The 21,474-nt window shown below is 40.8% G+C and overlaps 1 protein-coding gene across 1 annotated transcript in view; it reads right to left on the bottom strand.

Annotated features, from left to right (window-relative positions):
* slc12a2 (solute carrier family 12 member 2) overlaps positions 1–14,610 on the bottom strand; it is a 151,959-nt gene extending 137,349 nt beyond the window's left edge. Inside the window, exon 1 of the mRNA XM_080874364.1 lies at positions 13,575–14,610. Coding sequence (XP_080730490.1) covers positions 13,575–14,126 — 552 coding nt within the window. The 5' untranslated portion in view covers positions 14,127–14,610. The remainder of the gene's footprint in view (positions 1–13,574) is intronic.
* Between the last annotated feature and the right edge of the window lie 6,864 nt (positions 14,611–21,474).

Raw genomic sequence — 21,474 nt, 5'->3', positions numbered from 1 at the left:
TCACTAGAGCAGCTGAGAACACCAGACTCACGGCAAATCGTTTTCAAACCCACCGCCGTCTTTCACTACTCAGGTTAAACATATAGAAGTCACTTAGCTAACTTAAAAATGCTATTGTTTGGCTTTTTTCAGTATTTCATTTGTTCCTGAGTAAATCGGTTTGGCTGAGGTTAAAGTTTTTACACAGCTGAGTAAACGTCAAACAGACGGCTGATTATCAGAAGTGTGAGATGCTCGAGAATATACTCCGGTGTCCCGTTATATTTTAGATAGCAAGGAGTTTATTAAACTTCACCGAAACAATCTGCAAATTTTATTAAAATTTAATAAACTATCATCTTGTCTTTATTTTTAGTTAGCACATACCTTAAACACTTAAAGCTGTAAGCTAATGATAGTTATATAAGAGCAGATGCATGCTGGTGCAATAAGCTGTACGTTTTATGTCCAATGGATGCATGATCTGATTAGTCGATTAATCGCAAAAATAATCGGTGACTAGTCGACTGTCAAAATAATTGTGGCAGCACTAAATCAGTATGAGTCTAATAAATCCTACATCAGCTGGGCTCTAAGAGAATTTATGGTCATTATTTTTATAAGCATGTCTTATCTTATATAAGCAGTAAAAGGAGAAACAGTGTTCATGTGCTCAGTAATGAAAGCTGGAGAAGAAGCTGAAAGCAGTATCACATGCTGGTTGATCTGATATCCTCGTGTTGGTGTTGTTCCCAGATCATCATACTAAATGTTGTTCCAGGATCAACATTGCAAGTGACCAATCAGAATGTTGTGACGTCATACTTTTGCGACTTCGGGAAAAACCGGCGTAAAACAAAAAACTGTACTAAAGCTGCGTGAAACTGCCTCTGTCCGCCGATCAACGGACCCTGACCCTAACCGTAACCCTTTAACAGTAAGCAGAATTGATAACATTGGAATTTCATAAATGCACGAATGGCTTGGCGCGCAAAAGAATAACGTCACAACAATGTGATTGGTCACTTGCAATGTTGAACCTGGAACAACATTTTCATGATGGTCTGGGAACAACACCAACACGAGGATATCAGATCATCCATCACATGCTACGTATTAGGATAGTATGTTGTTGAATTTACTTGCTGGCTCTGTGTTAGGAACAAATTTAATAAGTTTAAGTCACTGCCTTTTAAATTCAGCTCCCCATTCTACTTGCACAAAACAACACAGAATGGGTTAGTGAACAGTTTCTACATGACTGAAACAACACAAAGGCCGTCTCTGCACAACAATGACAAAGCATCAAGAGCTTTGGATGTTTTTGAAAACTGTACCATGATGTGCCACAAATGGTAGTTACACAAAATAAAATTAATTAATTTTGCAGTTTAGGTTTTACAAAACCTAACCTTGTGCACAGTAAAGTTAAAAAACAAACAAACAAAAAAACCCTCTTGTGAATCTTGAAGCACACAGGAAAGATCCTTAAGTAGACCTTTGATTGACAATCTGTATCTTAAGGGGGGGGGGAGGCTACTCTCTCCCACGGAGAGGATTTTACCAAATCATGTAGCAGTGCTGAATTAAGGAGCACATCATAGAATAGGGAACTGCGGTTGGGGTTGTTACTAAAAAAAAAAAAAAGTTATTATTATACATTACTCATTACTTTCCTTTAAAATAATGCATGTTACATTTGTAAATTGACATGTCACATAATTTCCAGTTAACAATGTAGAACTTGTGGTTACTAGCATAACCCAAGTTCTCTGAAAACAATGTGAGGAATCTCGCACCTCTTGTCATGACCAATGATGGAAGGTCCACCACCACCACCTATGTCCAAGACAGACCAATCACTTCAAGGACACAGTGTCCCCCAACCCTTTTAGAATACTTCCTTGTTGTGGGGCTACGGGGTATTTCTTCCACATGTCCATGAAAGTAGGGGATTGTGCTGTGATATTGCCATCACAATAGCCTTTATTACCTGGCTGGTGCGACACAGCTTGCCAGTATTAGAGGAAGCCCACAAAGAGCTAGTTGCTTCTCATAAACCCCTTAGTACCGCCTAGATAAATGCGTAATGCAAATTCCCTAACGTTAGGCATAAAGGCAACATTAGGGGGCAGGGTCTTCTTACTATAGTTGGGGAAAAATTGCAGACAGATAATGTATAACGATAAAGCATGCAACTCACACATCCTTTTCAATGATGACAAACCGAGGAATACGACAGTTTTGAGTGAAAGAGCCTTTAAGACAACTCACTCCAAGGCTTGAGTGAGTTGCTTAATAGTAGGCCTCAGTCTGTGGACATCATTCACAAATCTCCTTATCAGAGAATGCTGGCCAACTGGTGCATTACCAAAGCCAACATGACTTGCTGAAACTGCAGCTAAATACACTTCAATAGTGGAAAATGTTCCCTCCTTATCTAGAAAAGAGAACTGATAAGGAATCATATTGCTAGCTGTGCACTCTTTTTCAAATACACAACATTTGCCATCATAAAGTGAGCATGTGGCAAAAGAGTTCTTGCACTCCAAATGCTCTCAATCACGATCAGAGGGAGCCCAGATACTTTTAAATTCAGCCTGCTCTGAATGTATGGCGTTATTTTTGTGCCACTATTCTGAGCGCACGTAAAAAAAAAAAATAATAAGAATTTTGCAGGTGCAAGTGTTGCATTTTGAGAAGAAATTTATTTTGAGCGAATAAAAGCTAAATTTGAGTGATCAAAATTCATTGCTGCATGAATTCTCGCATGAAGCTGTGACTTTCTCGCATGAAATCATTTTTAAAAGTTTATTTTGTGACCCAGAAAGAGTAATATTTCAAACTCCGCCACTCTGTGTTCCTCCGCCACTGCTTTGTTTGAGTTTTGGACCAAATGGATTCTGGGATATTACATTTCGTCATTTCGAGCTGATAGGAGACCAAAACAGCTAATCAGATTTTTTTCATCCAAGTCTGTGATTGGCTGGTTTTGTGGCACAAATATAACTGTGTACAGAAAGAGTTCAGCGCGCACAGGCAGAAATGTTGAGAGTGCAAGCAACACATTACGAGCAAGCGCAAATGCAAAAACTGAGCGAGAAGAGCTGCTATTGTGCGTGTGTGTGGATAATAGCAAACACTGAAATACATTTTTTGCACGCAGCAATGAATTTTGTTCACTCAAATTTAGCTTTTTTTCGCTCAAAATAAATTTCTTCTCAAAATGCAACACTTGCACCTGCAATTTTTTTTCGTGCGCTCAGAATAGCGGCACAAAAATAACGCAATATGAATGTGGATGAAAAATCTATCCATGCTACTGAAATACCAGGTCCCTGTGCAAGGGCTCGCAACTGAGCAGATAGGCTAGCCCCGCCATCCATGGCTATGCCAGTAAGGAGCTATTAAAATCATAGACCGTCACTGCTCCGTCACTACTGAAAAGAACAGAGGTCATTGTGATTTTTTTGCATGATGTGAACAGATCTGCGGACGCCTGGCCAAACCTCTCCCACAGGTGGTGGACTATTTCTGGATGGAGTGTCAACACCCTGTAGTTTCCCCTCAGGAGAGCAGAGCCAAATTGATGTTCAAAACACCGGGAATGTGTGTCCCACTTAATGACATGATATGTGCTATCAGGTTGTGACTTTGCAAAGTCACAGAGCGAGTGGCTCCATGACCATTTATATGTGTTGCCATTGTATTGTCTGTCCAGACCAGGACAAATTTTCAAAAGCAGCAGAAAAAAAAACCCAAAAAAAAAACAAAACCTCAAAGCCAGAAAAACTGCAGTCAGCTCCAGGTAATTTATATTTACGCACAACGGACCCTAAGGGGCCTGGAGCCTCCCCCATGAAAACAGCCCCCACCCCGTCAACAAACCATCTGTTGTCAGAGTTTTGCCTCGTAATAACTGTACCAAAGGGAACACCAATAATGAACACTGTAGAGTCTCTCCAGTGACTTAGAGCCAGTAAACATTCAGGGAAATTCTCACTATATGGTTCACGTCTCAGGGAGGACACCCAACCCTGAAAATCCCACATCCTCAACAGTCCCTGAGCACCTCACTACAGAAAGGCCTGAAAAGAAAGTTTGAGGCCTAGATATTCTATACTCTGAATGGGAGATGTCACTGGTGCCGAAACCTAGGCCAGATAGGCTGCGTAACAGTACCTGTGTGTTTTTCCTCTGCTTCCTCTTTACTGTAAGTGCATACATAAAATATTCTAAATATGATGAAGAGTCCAAGTCCCGCTCCCAGCTCAATGGCTTTGGAGAGCAGACACTGAAAACACCACACCACTGAAAGTGGGTGGTTTCATTGCAAACTAGTCTGTAACCCCTGCCAACAATGGTCAAGAACCATGAATGGACTGCACACGCCCACCAATCCTCCATCCGGCCAAGGGGCCCAGGAGGATGGAAGTTCAAAGCCGGGACAGCTGCACTCTCCTTGGGCGACCCAAAAAACCCAAACACGTGTACACGTCTTTCTCTCCTTGAATTGCCCCCACAAAGCATTGAGGAGAGGTGAATAAATTGAAGTGGGGGGCACTGAAGGAACCCGTGCTCCTCCTTGACTGTGTATATGGGTAGAACAAAGATGGCCATTACACAGCTTAGATTAGAACCTGAGAAAATGTCTGACTCTCTCGATTTATTGAGAGAAGAAGGGAACAGTTAATAAGTACTTGGAGAGGTTAGAGGAGTGATCTCTGTGAGTGCTGCCCACTAAGACCCTGGCAGCCACTACAATTCCTAAGTTGAACATTTTCCTTGTGGATGGTTGGATTGACGGCTTCAAGCAGCAGCAGGTGTGGCAGCAACAGAAGACTTTTTCCCCATTGGTAGGCAATCTACAGACCCTGCTACTCAGGCAGCTGGGAAGTAGGACCGCTGAAGCCTATATTACACTCCCTTACTGGCATATCCACAAAGCCCGGGTAGGCAATGGATAGTGTGGCATGGGTTTATGGGGAAGACAGAGGTCAAAAGTCTTAACCTGCATCTTCCTCCGGTTGTTTTCGCACTGCATAGAAGTTTTTACCTTCTCAAACGATCCCCTAGGCCATTATGGCTGGTACAGAGAATCAATAATAACCTGCTTATCCTGGCAAGGCAGGCTGGAGAGACTGAGTCACAGAGATCGCTCCCCTGCAATGGCCATGCCCATAACGTGGCCACTGTATTGCACCCCTAGAGACCCAGAAAATGAGATCAGCAGCAATACACATCTCCTCCCAAATCGTGGGACTAGCTAGTTTTATAACATGTGGGTATGCAGCAATGCATCAACTTCTCCAAGAAGAATATATTTCCTCAACAAAAATGTATCATTACAGCATAATAGATATTCCTGAAATCAGAAAAACCCACATTTGTGGACTACCTTGATAGCTGTGTCAGTAAATAGTTAAGTAAAATATCCTGGTCTAGAACCACTGAAGAGCTCTTATGATCTTTGCAAGGAAAAATAAGCAAGAAGGGCCCAGGAGCTATTATAAAGGGGTCACTGGATCCCTGTGTCCTTGGCGCGTTTGTCTGTGTTGGATAGACATGGTGGTGGTGGAGCTTCCATGATTAGTCATAATGAGATACAAAGTGAGGTTTGAAAGAGAACTGAGGCTACAGTTCAACAACCCAACACAAATCCCTATTCTAATGAGGACAGACATATGAGCCTTCAGCTTTTACATATAAATACAAAACCAACAACACAAAACAAAGACGAAAACCAACCTAAAGAGACTTTAAAGTGATAGTTTAGAATTATTGTGGTAATGTGTTAGCATGCTGTCTGTAGAGATGCATGTAGAGACCTGCATTTCTGTTGCAGTATTATGCATCCGTTTCTATTCCGACCACAGTTTGTAATTCATCACCCCAAAACTTGATGCAATTTTTTAAAAACATCGATATCTGTACAAACTGTGTGCTGCAGGAAGAAAAGATCGACGCAATCTACAGTTTGGATATGGACATTATTTTTAGCTTTATTGCAGGATGACAGCGCAATGTTTGCCATTGCGCTGTCATCCTGCAATAAAAAGTGGAGACTGCTCCAGGAAGAAGAAAAAAAAGAAAAAAAAAAGATTACACTGTTAACACAACTTCCGGTGTTCGCAAGCACCTGCATGTACAGTATACTGACACTAAGCTAGCAAAGAACTCTGAGTGATGTTAAAGATGAATGAATGCTGACCCCAGCCAAACACTGTGATAAAGAAAGTCGTCATTTGCGGTGAAGCCAGCTGCTGCTGAACTTCAACAGGTAACAAACTGATGTCAGGTTGCAATTGCCGTTTAAAGTTTCATTGTGCTGGTTTTCATCTTTGATTTGTACTGGTGGCTTTGTGTTCATACCTAAATACTAACCGAAAGACCGCATTGCTTGTTAGTCATTTAAGACTTAAGGATATCTCCATAGCTCTGTTCACAGGTACGCTCTGTTCCACATACTATACATATTATACTGTGGTAAGCATCTTCTGAGTCTGATTGATGCTGATGAATGCTCAGGCTGACAGTCCTCCTTGCACAATGATCATTGGCCGAGAGGGCCGATCATATGTCCACTCCCTCAGACATCTCACCATTGTTTGGAGAAACCTCCCACAACTCAGTTCATTATTCTTTTACGGTCCTGAAACGCTCCCAGTGTTGGATTTTCCGCTGTCTGCTGAGGGCCGCTGACGGAATCAAAATGGCCTGTCCTCACAGTGCAGAGACTTTTGTTTTCCCAATTGTGTCAAATTACTATTTAACTCTGGTGTGAGTGTAAAAGAGGTGACGAGTGAGGTAGAGGTAGAGTCCCACAAACAGAGAAGCTTTTGATAAGAGCTGCTTAGCAGTTTAGAGTGTAAATATCGGTATGTTATCCACTGGAAGAGTTATCCACTGGTTGATAGTTAGCTAGTGACCTGTGACTTGTGACTTGTCACTAGCTAACTAGTGACTAGCTAACTATCAACGAGGCCACTTGTCAGTGGCCTCGTGAGCTGCCACTGACAAGTCACTTGGTCTGTGCAGGGTTGAGCAATAATAAAGATATGTATTATAAAATAAGATCTCCAGCGTACCCAGAGAGAACCCATGGAAACACAGGGAGAACATGTAAGCTCCACACAGAAAAGCCCCAGCCAGATGATGGAGTTGAACTCAGGACCTTCTTGCTCTTGCAAACTTCCGATTAGTAGAGAACTGCTTGAGCTATAGACACTTGTTCTGTCACTGCTAACCAGCTAGCTGTCCTGGGTAACCAGATCCTTAGTGTTAACATAAAACACTTTTTATATATGCCACATTTTCAAAAAGCTGTTCTTTTTGAAACAAAATTATCATTTCACATCACATTTCTTAAACATTCAGACTTTCATAGACACTCACATTCTGAACAATTTTGCTTATTTTTGCACTACTGATGACTAACTGTGCACCACATGGGCTTTGTGTACATCTGTGCATGGAACTAGGCTACCACGAGTAGTTGAATCTTGCAATAGAATGCTAATTAGTCCAACTGTGGGCACATCCTGCCATACGGCTTGCATGTGCACACACAAGGGACAATTTGTAAACACTTGATATAAAAGGGATGTTTGCCAATTTTCCATGATGCTAACCATGATCAAGGGAATAAGATTTTTCTCCTTGTGAAACAAGCTCTAAGTAAGCAAAGGGAGAGGCTGCAAGCACATGAAGTTGACCTCTAAACATCTTTGTCCTTTTCATCAAATTGTTTCCTTCTGAACAACATGCACATGTCCCCTCTCTAGAAATATGACACGTTAACTCACAAAGCTCTTTTTGTCCAACTGTCCCCAATTCAAGGTGAATGAAAAGTTATGACCCTTGCTGTTTTCTGAGCAGATTATTGAAGAAAACAGGAAGCAGCATTAATTTCCTGTCAGACACGAGACTAACTGGAGATGTAATGTGAGACCAAACAGCAGGGTTGTTCTGATGACAATGATGTCAAAGTACACGGCATCAGCTTGTTTGTCAAGGCATTTTTTTTTTTTTTTGAAAAATCTCATTTCCCGAATGGATAGATCAGACTAATAATGAATTATTAAGAGACTCATAAAAAATTCAAGTTGCCTTGCTATGGCACATCTCCACATATAACTGATACTTGCAACACAGACGTATCTGGGTGTGCAAATTTGTAATGTGTATGAATTATCAATGAACAGAGAACATCAAAGACACCCTGAAAATTGAAGTGAAAAAAAAATGACGTGGGGGCTAGTCCTTTTTGCTGGAATTTCATTGCAACAACTCAAAAAAAAAAAAAAAAAAAAAAGGTACTCAATAGTTTCTATGGCGCCCACACACTTGTATGGCATTCCCGACAATGACAGAGCGTTCTAATGAATAATTAAGTGTCTTGAGGTGACTGTTGTTGTGAAATGAATTGAATTAATGAGACTGTGAGTAGTCCAGATCAGCCTAATATTAAAAGTACAGAGGATGTCTGTCTCCCGAATCCAAGCTGGGAGATGGTTCCACAGAAGAGGGGCCTGAAAGCTAAAGTTTCTGCCTCCTATAGTGCTTTTAAATATCCTAGGAACCACAAGAAAGCCATCAGTCTGACAGTGAAGTCCTCTATTGTGGCGATACAGTACTATAAGGTCACAAAGATTAGATGGGGCCTGATTATACAAGACCCTGGTATGCGAGGAGAATTTTATATTCGAGTCTGGATTTAACAGGGAGCTATTTTTCCAAACCATTTCCCCTTTTCCCGACATTAAAATTCACCTCTCATGCTGCTAGTGAGTCCCCAAATCAAGGTGGGGTATGGGCTTTGTGAAGTGCTAAACTTATGTGCTGGGAGTGGCCAGTCAAGCTGTTGTAATACGCCGAGCAGAAACTGCAGACAACAGGAAATGTGGTTATGAAGGTCAATTCTGTTCTGATCCTTGAAGGGAAAAAATTCCACTCCTCTGAAAAGAGGGGGGGAAAAAAAGAGTGGAATTTTGTTGCACTCCAACAGAGCTGGGGTGATTGAGGTATCTTAGAAAGTAAACTGGAACCCACATTTTTTGTTAATGTCAAAAAACAATTCATGTCCTGATTGGCTAGTTAAACATGGAAATAATGTCTAAACAGACACTAAGAAAACTCTTATTAGCGCGTCTCAGAGTAACTACAGTTTCTGTGACAGCACTGTAAAACACATTGGTTGAAACACGAGTGTCAACTGACAGGGTGAAGTTACATAATAAATTATTTGCAACCTATAAGGACAATATAAGCAGTATAGAGACTGACAAAAGTTTGAGAGTCATGATAAGAAGTATAGAAGTATATATAATAGGATGGTTTTGCAGCACTTGCTTGTTTTTCAAGGACTGTTTTATCATATCTAAACTAAAGCATCAATAGTTACATATTCTCACAGATACATTACCGCCAAAATAAATTCAACGGAATACACACAGCTACTGCTAATACCGCTATTGTTTTACTCTCAGCTTAATTACTGTACTTGCGTCTCACAAGGGGGTGGGGTCATTGTGCTATTTCTGACATCAGGGTCTATGTGACGCACACGGGAATAAGGAAGAAGCCAGGTCCTCTGCAGACAAAAAGCTCTTTCTCTCTCACGCAGTTGCCAAAAGGCTCTGTGAGAAAGAGACACAGAGAGGGTGTGCACGTGTGCGAGCCAGTGAGCGAGATTGTTACTACAGCTGTAAGACCATCATCTATGGCTGATTCTGAGACAAAAGGACTCCACTGCTTGTCAAATGACACACTAAAAGCTCAGGGGGTCCTTCGCTTCCTGTTTCTGTATACAGCCTGTACAATCTGCAGGGCTGTGAGGTACTAGAAACACAGGAGGGATTTGCTTCAAAAGGGGGGGAAAAAAAAAAAAAAAAGCTTGTAAGACTTAAACAAGGGTTCCATTGTGCAAATCGACCCTGCAACGTCCCCTGAAAGCAGCAGGCACTTTTACAATGTGTACCTCTCTACTAATCAACAACTTACAATCCCACATTTCATATCCATATAGACTGACAAAACAGCAGCACTTAACTGTAACCCCTTAAGCATTTTATCCACCTTAAGAATATGCAAACTCCTCGCAGAAAGCACCCAGCCTAGTAGCAAATGGTAACTTGGAACCTTTTTTGTTCTGAATAAACAGTCTTAACCGATGCACTACAATGCCGTCACACTTACCCAATTAACAAGGCCACCGGGCAAACAAGGCTTTGACAACTATAACAATACCAATCACAAAATACTAAATAATGCAGCTGATTATTTAATTAAATTGAACTGAAAGTTAAAGGTTCTGCCTGCCATTCTACTTCTAAATATCCTGTAAGCAAGCAGTCTGATAGCAGTTTTCTATCGGTGTGATATCCCATATGGAAAAGATATAAATCTTATAAAGTTTGTATCTGTCTTGTGTGAAACTTGTATGAAAAGCATATAAGAGTGAAAACAGATATAAGATCCCTTGAAAAATTATATAATGAAACTTGTATGTTTTGGATACTTACTAAAACAATATATGAAAGTAATGAGAAAGTGGCCACTTTCATGAGTAATCACATATAAGTTTTTACTATTTCTTTTCCATATGGGATTGTACTAAGAGGTCTTTAAGACCTCACACATACCTACACACACAGTATACTATCATAATATAATTTAATTATAATACAACATCATTATAACATGTACATAATATGCCTAAATTGCAGGATATTTGAACTTTTGACCTCTACTCTTACTTGGTCTTACTTTGACCTTCTCTGTAGCAACAAATCTGATGATGCAAAATAAGGCTACAGATTTTTTTTTAAAGATTATTATAATAAACTTTAAAAAATAAATTCTTTTCAGATATGTTGTGGAAGGTACTGCGACTCAGAATTTGACACCTTTGCACATCCTCCATTTGTGCATGACATTGTTGAATTACTTTTGTTTAGTTGTGTAAACATCTATTTATTAAAAAAAAAAAAAAAAATGATGTGTGGTCAAGTGATGAAACTAACATGAATAAACATGTGGATCACATGTTCAATCACTTATTCATATCTGGCATCATCACGAGACGTCAGACCTAACTGATTAACTGTGCATGTCTCAGTGTCACAGCATCCCACACCCACATCCTGACTTGGCCTACCTCTGAATAAATTCGGGAAAATCTTTTGAGATTTGATGTGGAACAATCCAGCTGTGCCTTCCAATATAATGGTTTGCATCAAGTGTTCTTTATCTCTTTTTTTTTTTTTTAAATCTTGTTACAAAATTAAGAAAGCGTCACATCACAATAATTCACCTACCATATACAGATAGAGATATATCTCTATGCTCACAATGTATGATTGAAAATCATCTAAACAAAGTGCATAGGTGTAAAATTAAACTAAATAGCTTATCCATAGTTTTTTTTAACTGTTGTTTTTGGATTCAGCACATTAAAATCCAGGAGCAATAAGAGGACATGAAAGAAACTGTGCACATTTTGCAAGTATTGCGGCAAAAATGCCATTAAGACTCGAGTTAAGACTGAACTTATCCTTAACTACTGTCCCAGCTACTCTAAAAGTATAGAGAGCAGTATTTTATGTACAATATTCCAGTCTAATGTCAAACTTAAGCAGCACTGAGTGCGACATCAATATTTAAGCACAGTGTGTTTATGCTCTGCTGCTCTGGACTGAATAAAATCTTCCCTGTCACAGTTTCCCTTCCGGCTCTTCAATATGGACCCATAGCGCAGCGCTATTGAAGGTGCTGTTTTGGAGCTCAACATTACAGGACGGCAACACTTACTTACCTGCCTGTTCCTGACGGCCCATGTCACTAGAGGCTCAAGACTCTCAGTGGAGTTTACTGCCACAGTCAATTACATAAAGACAATGCGTTCAGCTTTCACATAGACACTTTACCAACTTTATAAGAGGACTCATTGATTGCCATGAAAAACAACCAGAAGCAACAATCAATTGGTGGAATTTCCATTCCACATTTCGATCTGGGCGTGCCACACAAACACTGCAAAACACTCAGTGACAGACATGATAAAGTAGTAGCACCAAGGTGACCATGACCTTCAAACTAAAAGAAACCCCATGATATTTAATGTTCAAAGGCTATTTCCAATCTACTGAGCCAAAGAGTGCAGCTTGTATGAATATCAGCCAACCACAGCAGCTAATTAAATTCCATTGTCCATCAGCTGATCATGCATATCTGCTAGCAGCTGTAATTCTGTGGTGTTGAAACATACTTGCCTACTAAATATTTGCCATAAAGTCTCAATATAGCCTGACTGGGGAAGACAATAGAAGCCCTGTTCTAGTTGAAAAAACAAAACCAGCTTTTCAACACTAACTACTTGATGTTTAGATATATATATTTAAAAAAAAAAAAAAAAAAAGCGATCAGAACAGACTTTACTTTTCATTAAGTTTCATAAGGTATACAATCGACTGGAGTGGGCAGGCATTGACAAAGGCGTCCTGCTTTAGTTTTGAATGATATACCGGAAAATCAAGTCTCGTGTCAACAGACTTGATTTGGTGCCAGTAATTCGGCACCAAGTAACAATTCTTGACTTGCAAATGTGATGACACTGGTTTGCGCTGAAAGACAGCATAAAGTTAATGCAATTTTCTTTAGACCACGCCAGTTTATAACAAAAGTTGTCTCGAAACACTTTGTAGTAAATAAAGAACTTCTACACGCAATAAAAGTGTAAGAATTCTTCCGTTTTCCTTTATCGCAACATCCAACAATCTAACCTGACCCAGTAAGCAAGGTGACTTCTCACCAGAGCAAAACACAGCATACAAATGTTCTGTTAAGCTATGGACGCAATACAAGATGAGCAATATGGATGAAACTGAAGTGGATATTTTTTTGGAAAAATGTATTTAAAACACTGAGAACCTGGGCTTTGTCATACAAGCTTGGGTCCGTGTTGGAGTTCATTGTGGTTAGTGAAAATCAGTTCGTCAGGGTACTGCTGCCAACAGTCACTTTGAAGTTTATCAGAATATAACCTTGACAATAACAGGCTACTCCAGGCCAGTTAGAGGAAAAGGGGGGGAAAACACCACCACAGTTCAGAAATAAAGTTTTTACTTAAAAATGAATTAATACTAGCAACACGAAAGTGCTTTCAGTGCGACTGTCATTTACAAGGGAAACATCTGCCATGTTCTTTAGATATGTTTGTTTCTTAATAACGTAAACAGTGACACAAACCAGCAAACACAGCGGTAGTCTGGGTTCAGTCATTTTGACCTGAACATCTTACAGAGCATCTGTCCGAAGAAGAAAAACAAAAACAAAAACCACACCACAACAACAAAAACAACTTTATCTGACAGGACTGCTGTGACCTAGATGGAGTACACGGGAAAAGCAGAGGTTCCCATCTACCAATAACACGTAGAGCGGCATGTGATGGTTTAAAGACAATAAACGGAGATTGTAAATACATAAGGTGAACACTCTGACAGTTGGGGTTAATTCCCATTATAATAAGATAAGTTGTAGTCTGATTTCTATATGATTCAACCAGTAGTTTCGGGTGATGCGAGTGGTCTTACCTTGTCCAGCTCATCGTGCAGCTCCGACAGGGTGGGTCTGGTGAGTTTCTCCCCCAGCGGTGCTGCTGTCTGCCGGTAGAAATCGATGTTGGGCACGGCATCGATGGTATTGTGACCAAAAGTTCTCAAGTAATAGGTATTGGTGTGCGTGTCATAGTGATAGTGATGTTGCCCCCCAGTCGACGAATGTAAGCTAGTCTCGCTCATCACCGTGTCTCCGTTCTGCATTCCCTCAGTCGGCGCTGCCTCCGGAGAGTCCACGCTGCCTACTCCAGTCGGATCCGCAAAGTTCACCACCCGAAACCGGCCTTTAGCTTCCTCTCCGCTGACAGCTGGATTGCTACTCGGAGCATCTGGGGCAGCGGCAGAGGCGTCGGAGCTCGGAGTCTTATCATCGGCGGCGCCCGCAGCCTCAGCCACGAGGTCCACTTGGAAACGGCTTTGACTGGGCGTCGGACCGGGTGGCTTCTGCCCCGCATCCGGGGCTAGAAAATCATGGTCCGTCGCAGAGTTCTCAGCCGGAGCGGAAGACGCAGAGGATGGTGCTGACATGGTACAGCAAACAGAGATGAACGTGGAAAGCGTGTGGATCAAACGCTTTACTCGGCCACACAATATAATGGATGCGAGCAAAAACCCGGTTGCCACCCGTTACAAAGCGTCTTCCTATTTACAGGAAAAATGAACTCGCTGCTCTGACTGGTTAGAAAAGGCGCAGGATAGCGGCGAGGAAAGGAGGAGTAGTGAGGGTAGCTTGTTAGCACGGTCGGAACAAGACTACAGATTGTAAACTTTCCGTCGCTCTCCTACTTCTTCTTCCACGGTGATAAATCCCAAAACTCACAATTTATCGTCCCTCGCTCGGGGACACAGCACTAGATCCCAGCCACTTATGGTCCTTCTGCTGCCCTGAAAACGATGCTGATATCGACCTTGCCGTAGCTCCTCCTAGACTCCCAGAGATTTCCTTGCTGCTATTTTACACACTTCAGACGGCATCGCCAGAGGGCGGACAACGACTAACAAGAACCTCGCGAGGTGTCAGTGATCGCGTTCCTTTTTAAGAGGGAAGGTAATGTCGCGAGAACATATGACAATACCCAAAGAGTAGGCGTGACGTTGTTTGACCCCTGTGAGATCGGAGAAGAGGGGAGGGGATTTGGGGACGGGCGGGGAAGGGCATAACTGCACCACTATATGTGCTGCTGTTTGTCTGTTTGTCCGTTTGTCTTTGTCAAAGCTCCATCTACGACTTCACAAGTATAGGTTTTGTCTGTTGTACATTGCCTATCTCACTGTAGTATGTGAATGGGATAACGTTTGCCCTTTAGCGGTGTATTGTACCCAGCGTGGCCCAAACCCTTCATGTCCCAAAACATTTTGAGTTTTCTCTGCATTTATGCAGACGCATAGCACAGAACTCTCAGTCAATACATAAGCAGTCTGTGGGCCTCCTTCCTTTCTTGTTCCATATCTCTTAAGCTACCTTTGAGGGGTTTTTAAACTATTTGAATAATATTTTATAAGTTATCAGTACATTTTAGATTTATTATTTTAATATACAATAGTCCGTAGTGGTAATTAGGGTAAGAAGTAATGAACTCTTCATATAACACATCTGTCTGTGAACATTTCATCACATTTCAACCCTTATTTCTCAACATACAGTATTCTACCATTAATTTCTGGTTAAAAACCATTTTGCTTGAAGTGTCAAGCGAGTGCCTTTTTTCATTTTTATTTATTAGGGCATTAACATAAGTTGCACAGGGCTAATAGCAGTATGTTAAAAATGGATTCGATTAAAATGATTATCCCCTCCATGAATTGCTACCGTTTTTGTGATGAAGGGATTTGTGTGTCCCAGGGATCCTAAATTCATCCTGGGTGAGGGACCAGACAAAGAGTGATTCAGAAGATAAACATGAGTGTAACATCAGGGGAGCACGTCATCCTGCCTGGGATAGGGTTACTGGGGCCCAGCCCTGGATCCAGACCTTGCTCCATCGTGCCCAAGGAAGAGCGCCTGGTGGCCAGGCCCCATGGGTTACCTGAGCACTCAAAGCGCTTTATACAACTTGCCCCATTAATACACCCATTAATATAAGCATTTGTGAACACATAGGGACTCACACAGTGATCTGATTGCTTTTTCTTTAGTGTTTATGCACACAGTGCTTCTGATTCGGCACTGATGTTCTCCAAGCGTCCTCAGCTTTCCAGCTGACTGCCCTCACCTGTCGGGCAGATTTTGCTCCATGGTAGGATCTCTCATGCCAAATTGGTCCTGAGTGAGGGACTAGAGTAAGTATTTCAGAAGACCCTTATGAGTACAAGACCAAGGGAACAGTTCACCCTGCCCAGGATAGGGTTACCAGGGCCCCGTCCTAGAGCCAGGCCCGGGGAGGGCGGCCAGTGAGCACCTGATGGCCATGTCTTAGGCCATGGGGCCTGGCTGGGCACACCCTCCTGTAGGCTCACCAGCCGCCAGAGGCACCGAAGCGCTTAGGTGCAGCGTTTGCTGGGTGGCAGCCAAAGACAGAGACCTTTTCAAACCGATCCCTGGTTAACAAGACTGACAACTGCTACATTGAACATCACCTTTCTGCACCTTTTGGTCAGGGAAGGGGTCCTCACTGTCATCTGCGCTTATGCACAGAATGACAGTTCAGGGTACCTGGCCTTCTTGGAATCTCTGAGATTCTTTTAGAGATTTTAACAAAAATCCTTTTTGTAATGTCAAGTTAAGTAACATTTTTTGTAGCTTCTTATATTTGACTTAAAAAAAAAGAAAAGAAACAAAAGTGTATAGATACTGTTACAGTTATGTAGAACTTGTCCCTTTCAAGACAACATTAATTAATTTAAAAAAAAAAAAAGTCACCTGTAACCTCAGGTAGCTAAAGATAGAACAAACAATACTAACCAGTACTTCATTACCTGTGATCTGTCTGCTGAGTGGTTTGTAGTGATTTAATTAATCACAAATAGTTAAAAACCAGGCAGCCTAAGGCTGTTTTTACTGAGTTTGAGCTTGTGACTGTCTCCAATTTAGAGGATGTGATTCGCCATATTAAGCCCGCAGGTTCCCCCCGGGATCCTATCCCTCCACAATTTTTAAAAGAAATTTTTCCTAGTATAGGGCATTCTGCCCCTGCCATTATTAACAGTAGTCTGTCCTCTTGTGTGGTTCCTGCAACCTTGAAACATGCAGTAGTGCAGCCACTGCTTAAGAAACCTGGTCTTGTTCACACAGTTTTAGCTAATTATAGGCCTATTTCCAAGCTACCTTTACTTTCCAAGGTTTTAGAGAAAACTGTTTTTTGTCAGCTGAAAGATTTTCTAGATAATAATGGCATCCTTAAGATTTTTCAGTCAGGTTTAAAAACACTTCATAGCACAGAATCTGCATTATTAAGGGTCTTTAATGACATCCTTCTGGCATGTGAGTCTGATAACCACATTGTTCTGGTCTTGCTTGACCTAACTGCTGCCTTTGACACAGTAGACCACAGCATCTAATATCTCGATTAGATGATCTAGTGGATATTGGTGGCACTGCATTTAATTGGTTTAGGTCTTATGTGGCAAATAGAACTTTCTCTGATAGCCTTCTCAGTTCCGAATCATCTAATTCTTCAATTTTAGGGCCACTGCTCTTTTTACTGTATTTATTGTCTCTGGGCTCCATCCTTAGAAGGCGTGGGATCTCTTTTCATTGTTATGCTGATGACTGCCAAATGTATTTGCCACTAAAGCAGAAGGTTGGCATCTCCATAAGACCTCTCTTGACATGTCTAGACATTAAAGCTTGGTTGGCTTTAAACCTTTTTAATTTTAATGAAAAGAAAACAGAGGTCTTGGTGTTTAGACCTGATGGTCCCTGTGAGTCCTCCTCTGTTGACTTGGGACCCCTGGAAGTTTATTTTAAACCTGTTATTACTGACCTTGGTTTTAAATTGACAGTGATTTTTAATTGGAAAGAAAATTAGAGCAGTGCAGAAGTCCAGCTTTTATCATTTAAAGCGTCTGGCAAGAGTGAATTCCTTTCTTTCCAGGGAGCACTTTGAAACAGTGGTCCATGCTTTTATTTCTTCCCGTCTGGACTACTGTAACTCACTTTATGTGGGGTTAGTCAGTTGTTGCTCTCACGTCTGCAGCAGGTTAAAAGCAGGTTGTAAAAGAGAGCATATAACCTCTGTGCTGGCCGGCTGCACTGACTACCTATGTCTTTTAGAGTTTTTCTTTTTTTTTTCTTTTTTTAAATTTTTTATGTTTGTTTTTGAATGCTTTCACAATCTTGCCGAGCCTTACCTGTCTGAGCTTCTTCTAAATTATGGAATAACTTGCCCTTGCGCATTAGAGAGGCCCCTTCATTGCCCACTTTTAAAACACGTCTTAAGACCCATTTTTATTCTTTGGCTTTTGTGAGTCATAATAAGTTATTTCATCACAATTACACAGAAACTAACAAACTAATTAATTATTTTATATTTTATATTTATATCTTATGTAATTTTATTATTTAGTTCCAATGTACAGCACTTTGAGTCAGCTGTGGTTGTTTTAAAGTGCTTTATAAATAAAGATGATGATGATAATGATGATGATGATGAACATTTGACATCACAATGGGAACACACAGTGTTATTTAGTATGTAAATAATTCTTATTTGTGTAACAACAAACATCTCCTCTCTGGTTAAGGAGCTGTTGTTTCTGTTACAGAGAGGACTGAGGGCAAGTCTGCCGTCACCTTACTTAGTAGCTACTCATGAGTGAGCATTATTTTTACATCAACAATCCACAAGCAGCCTATTCTGACGTGGGTGTGGGCAGTGACACAACTTGTAGTTAAAAAAAGTGTTGCAACTTAGTCTCAGTAATATACTTTCAGTGAAATATAAATCAAGAGAATGAACCAACAGCTTGTGATAATTAATAGTAAAATAATGAGCCATTTCATGTCAGTTATAGACTTATGTTACTTATGTATTCTATGATTGTACATATGTGTGTGTGGGTGGCTGTGTATCTGAGCACTCGTCTACAGGCACCTTCAGGCCTGGTGGGTGTGGCCCTGCTAGGGGACTGGCCACACCCGAAACCACACACCTGCTGCTGATCAGGGCTCGTCGGAGGAGCTAATTGAGAGTGTGGTGAGACATTGCGTGAGACTCCACGAGAGGTGTGGAGTGCCAGACAGCACCCAGCACGGGGAGTGCTGAGACACGGGAGCGGAGAGCACAAACACTGGGAGAAGACACAACACGGGAGTCTGGGGAAAGAACAAGATTCTCTTCATATTATGTCCAAAATGTGTGATGGTGTTTTCTCTAATTTTGTCCAATACATAATTTATGAAATAGTTGTAAGCAGAGCAAAAATGTCCTAATTTAGCAGCTCACTAACGCAGATATCTAATCAGCCAATCACATAATAGCAGTATTTAGGTATGTAGACATAGTTCAGAGTATAAGTAGGAGATGGATGGATAGAATAACTCCAGTAAAACATGCCAATGAAGGTTATTTAAGCAAAGAAATAAAAGCATATACAAGACACTGTTCTAGGGTTCAGCCTGACCTTGTTGTAAGCACTAGGAACACTGCAGTTTAGGGTCTGCCTGGAGGCCAGTAGCAGAAGCAAAGCAAGTCGGGAGGCTGGCTGGGTGGCCAGCGATGGAAACAAACCAAATCACGGAGCCAGCTGGGAGGCCATCCGGGAGGCTATGGACAGAACTGCCCTGGAGTGGCCAGGAGTTTGAAGGTAAATATGTTGCAAAGTGTGAGAGCTCGTAGAATAAAAAATGAGAATGTGAATAACAATTTGAACTTGTATTTTGAAATTTCCACTTGTAAAAATGTTTCCTTTCATTTTTTTGCTGTTTCCTGTTTTGTTGTGGTAGTTGTTAAGTACTCATTTCCTGTTTTGTTTTACTAAATTCTAATAAAACATTTTACTAAATCTGTCTGTTCATCATTATTTGTATTTATGATGTCTTTCTGTGTCTCTAATCATTTCTTTTCTTTAAAGCCACACCCTGGTGTTCAAACATTATTTTACAAGAAGAAACAAGAAATGTAATACTTGAAGAGTAATTTGTTTATTTCATCTACACTGTTTGATGGATGAGTAATGTTACCATAACTTTCAAGCTGGAGTGGTGGAGTATAATATATCATCAGTGTTTGGTTTATTTTGTCTATATTTGTGGCCTTTCAGTTAACAGGGTAGTGTGACGTTCAGTGAGGACAGCCTTACTTTATATGCCAAACACACTCAACTTATTCATGGAAAGGTGACTGTTAAGCCCCGTCATGTATGTTTATGTGGAGGGAAATAAATGTCAACATTCTATATGAACATGACATTTTTAAAAATGTCCACAGACTAATGTCATTGTCATGTTAAGTGTAAAATGTCATGTCTAGAGTACATTTTTAGTCTGTTTAGTAGACTAATGTCAACAGACATTTCATGTTTAACATAAATACATGCAATATTTAACTTTTGTAATGTGGGACGTATCATGTCAATAATTTACAGGTTTGAAATGAATGTAGTTCTAGCTGTGGTTAATTAAGTTAGAGCTGGAAATATATTGCGTGGATGGTGAGATAAGTGTAAGCGTGTTTGTATTTGTGTTTGAAATTATTAAACAACAGTTCAAGCTGGCTTGTATTTTGCAAACTCGTGTGATATTAGTTAGACATAAACAAAGGAACTTGGAAAGAAAGACACTTGACTTTTTCATTTCTTAAACCTAAAGGTGGAGAGCACCAGGTAATTAAACCCTGGGGGGGGGGATCCTTTAAGAGGGTTGTTGATGCACCATCAATCATGTGTGTCAACACATGAGCCAAAGTGTGAAAAGAGGTTTTTTGTAAAACCACTGTAATACCTTGCCTCACTCTATTGAGGTCCCCTCTTGCAAGATGTGAGTGGGGGTTGAGGCGCCTGGGAAGAGATCTAAAAACTCCATTGTAGGTGGCTGATAGCTGGTGTCGTAAGCCACCACCTCTGTCCAATAATGTTTATTTGTAATGGCCTCTTTTACTCCTCTTTCAAACTATTTATCTTTTGGTCCAAAAATGTGACCACTGACATCCTTTAACAAGTGACCTTTATCCTTCAGTTGCAGGATTCACCAATAACGTCTGCAAACTTACGTTGAATCCAGATGAAAGAATAGGGTCATTTCATGTGGTCTCACTCTTTACTTTTATCCCATCAACTAAGGCAGTTTAGAATGTCAGAAATTGACTACATTGTTAGAACTCAGTCTTATCCCCAAGTATTTTACAGCAAGGATTTCTACAGACAAAAGGATGGCTGTGTCATGTTATCTCCAGAATTAACCATTATAGCCAAGTAAAACTCTTAGCTCTTTCAAAGGGGTAGCACTTAGTCCTTGTTACAGATGTGTGAATAGCACCTGCATCAAAATCACTACAAACCAGTGTTAAAACCTCCCAATTCTTTCGATCTTTGGGCTGAAGGAAGGACAATACTCGGTGTATAAATGCTCAATCAACTATCATTTATTCCATACAATTCAACACTTTATGAGCATAAACCATCCAGATGGGGAGACATGCATGCAGAGGGACACAGCAAATCTCCAACTGGTGGAGGGTTACTCAAGCTCTTGTAGCCTCTAGTGGCCCCCACCTAGTCATAAAAAGCCTAAACTTACGTACCCTCTAACTCTCAGTGAGCCTGTGTTATGACCTTGGCTCCCTGCCTATCTGCTTCCAACAAGGGGGTGAAGCTCCTGTTGAATGTGCTTTGTGCTCTCTGCACACAGTATTCTCTTCTTAACTCAGCAGTATGAAATGTCATGAAACAGTGTAACTCACTCACAGTAAATCAACAGTATAGGATAATACAAACCTAT

The sequence above is a fragment of the Rhamphochromis sp. 'chilingali' genome (assembly GCF_963969265.1).
Source record: "Rhamphochromis sp. 'chilingali' genome assembly, chromosome: 2".
NCBI classification, from domain to species: Eukaryota; Metazoa; Chordata; class Actinopteri; order Cichliformes; family Cichlidae; genus Rhamphochromis; species Rhamphochromis sp. 'chilingali'.
The sequence above is the reverse complement of the archived record's forward strand: the minus strand, read 5'-3'. Positions and strand labels throughout refer to the sequence as shown.